At 39.2% G+C, this 2,165-nt stretch overlaps 1 protein-coding gene across 1 annotated transcript in view; it reads left to right on the top strand.

Annotated features, from left to right (window-relative positions):
• Positions 1 to 1,127, top strand: part of LOC104773724 (enoyl-[acyl-carrier-protein] reductase [NADH], chloroplastic-like) — a 2,950-nt gene extending 1,823 nt beyond the window's left edge. The window contains exons 4-9 of the mRNA XM_010498369.2: positions 20 to 69; positions 145 to 196; positions 343 to 394; positions 477 to 534; positions 622 to 720; positions 810 to 1,127. Coding sequence (XP_010496671.2) covers positions 20 to 69; positions 145 to 196; positions 343 to 394; positions 477 to 534; positions 622 to 720; positions 810 to 955 — 457 coding nt within the window. The 3' untranslated portion in view covers positions 956 to 1,127. The remainder of the gene's footprint in view (positions 1 to 19; positions 70 to 144; positions 197 to 342; positions 395 to 476; positions 535 to 621; positions 721 to 809) is intronic.
• The last annotated feature ends 1,038 nt before the right edge of the window (positions 1,128 to 2,165 follow it).

Here is a 2,165-nt window from a genome sequence, read left to right as displayed (position 1 = left end):
CTGCTATCTCTGCTTCAAGTTACTCCTTTGTTTCCTTGCTCAGGCATTTTCTGCCAATCATGAACCCAGGCACGTAGCATACTTTGTATGGCTCTCATTTTTAATACTTTATGTCTTCTAATTTGTTTCCCTATGATGATTCAGGAGGTGCTTCAATATCTCTTACTTACATTGCCTCTGAAAGGATCATTCCTGGGTAAGAGTTATAGTTGGCTTTACTGCTTCTGCATATAATATTCAAGAAAACATACTAATTAATGCGCACATTCAACACAACAATGGCCACAGGCCACTGAGTTTCATTTCTCACAGGCTCACAAGTATCTGTTCACTTTTGTGCAGGTATGGTGGAGGAATGAGTTCTGCCAAAGCCGCACTAGAGAGTGATACACGAGTAAGTTTGCAATTCTGTTTAGAATAGTATTCATAAACTAAATAATAGATGTGTCTTAGTCCAAACTGCGTGTTCAACATAGGTGCTTGCATATGAAGCTGGAAGGAAACAAAACGTTAGGGTCAACACCATCTCTGCCGGTAGTTCATCTTCCACTCTTGCAAGCTTAGTCGTACAAAATATTCAGGCGCTGTGATAATAACAGATTACTACTGTTTGTGTTTCAGGTCCTTTGGGAAGCCGAGCAGCAAAAGCGATCGGGTTCATAGACACCATGATTGAGTATTCCTACAATAATGGGCCTATCCAGAAAACACTGACCGCAGGTTCTTTTCCTTAAAACCGACATACTCTTGGGCATTTTAAAACTTATCTTTTTCTTATTTTCTTCGGTTTATAAATGGCTATGATGCAGATGAAGTCGGGAATGCAGCAGCCTTCTTGGCATCGCCATTGGCCTCGGCAATAACAGGTGCAACCATCTATGTGGACAATGGCTTGAATGCAATGGGCGTTGCACTGGACAGCCCGGTTTTTAAAGACCTCAACAGCAAAAATTAGTGTCCTGATCGACGACTGAACTTGACAAATTCCATTCCGTGAGCTTGCTTGGTTTTCTTTATGAGTAGTATGTACTGGCATAATAAAAATTGATTTGTGGCATTCAATTTCCTTAAAAACGGATAGTTATATTAGATTCTTTTTATTAGATCCTCTGCTACCTATTAAATCATACTCTCCATCTTATGGTTGTAGAAGTATTGTTTCCCCTAGATCTTAGATCTTTGGTAAATAGAGGGCTAATTACAAGGGTCGGCTCCAGAAAGACTATTTCCATATCACAGATCCTTGGGTTCCAGCATAAATCCCCAGACTAACACTAAGTAAGGGTTCCTTTAAGGATTATTTACTTCAAGTTAATGATCTGATTGATCGTGAGAAAAACATCTGGTGCATGGATTGGCTTGCTGGATATTTTGATCTGGTCGATGTTGATTTGATTAGAGCTCTATCTCTGCGTATTAATCAACAAGCAGATTAGCTAGGGTATATGGTTAAGTTGGCTTCTAAGAATGGTTAAGTCGACTTCTAAGAGGATTAGCTAGGGCATTTTACATGGGTTGGCTTCTAAACACGGTGTTTTCGGTTTTGGCATGTTTTGGACAAAATTGGTTCAAGTATTGTCTAAACACTCCTAATCCATCTATAACTTTTATAATTAGTCAAATATTTTGGATTGTAACACATTTTGACTCTAGAAACATGTTGATTCTAGCATTATAAACATCAAACAAGATAGGAAACACAAATATAAAGCCCTAGACATCAAAAATCAATCATCTATCTCCCTAATCTACTTAGCCCAAAGTTCTAAAAGATCTACTCACTCATCATCATGATCACACAAAGGAAAGGGTTTGATCTTTGTGAAATCATAATAAGAGATTATAGATTAAGAGAAATAAAGAAGAACTTGCTATTAAAAACTTAAAAGTACTCAATCATTCAACNCTTAAGAACCCTAAGTGGCTGCTAAACAAGAGATAAACAAAAGATAAGTCTCCCCTTAATAGGGTTAGAGTATTTATAGGAAAATAAAAGAGAACCCGGGTCAACCCAAAACAAACTGGGTCAAACCCGGATCAAAACTAAAACAAGTGTGGTGTTGGCTCCAGCGGCCATGGCTGGGCCGCTTAGTGTGGCCGCTTGGCTCCATCAGCCATGGCTTGGCCGCTTGGTGTGGCCGCTTACTCTCCCTGATCTCCATCCT

This window comes from Camelina sativa, unplaced genomic scaffold (genome assembly GCF_000633955.1).
Source record: "Camelina sativa cultivar DH55 unplaced genomic scaffold, Cs unpScaffold00630, whole genome shotgun sequence".
Lineage (NCBI taxonomy): Eukaryota > Viridiplantae > Streptophyta > Magnoliopsida > Brassicales > Brassicaceae > Camelina > Camelina sativa.
The sequence above is the reverse complement of the archived record's forward strand: the minus strand, read 5'-3'. Positions and strand labels throughout refer to the sequence as shown.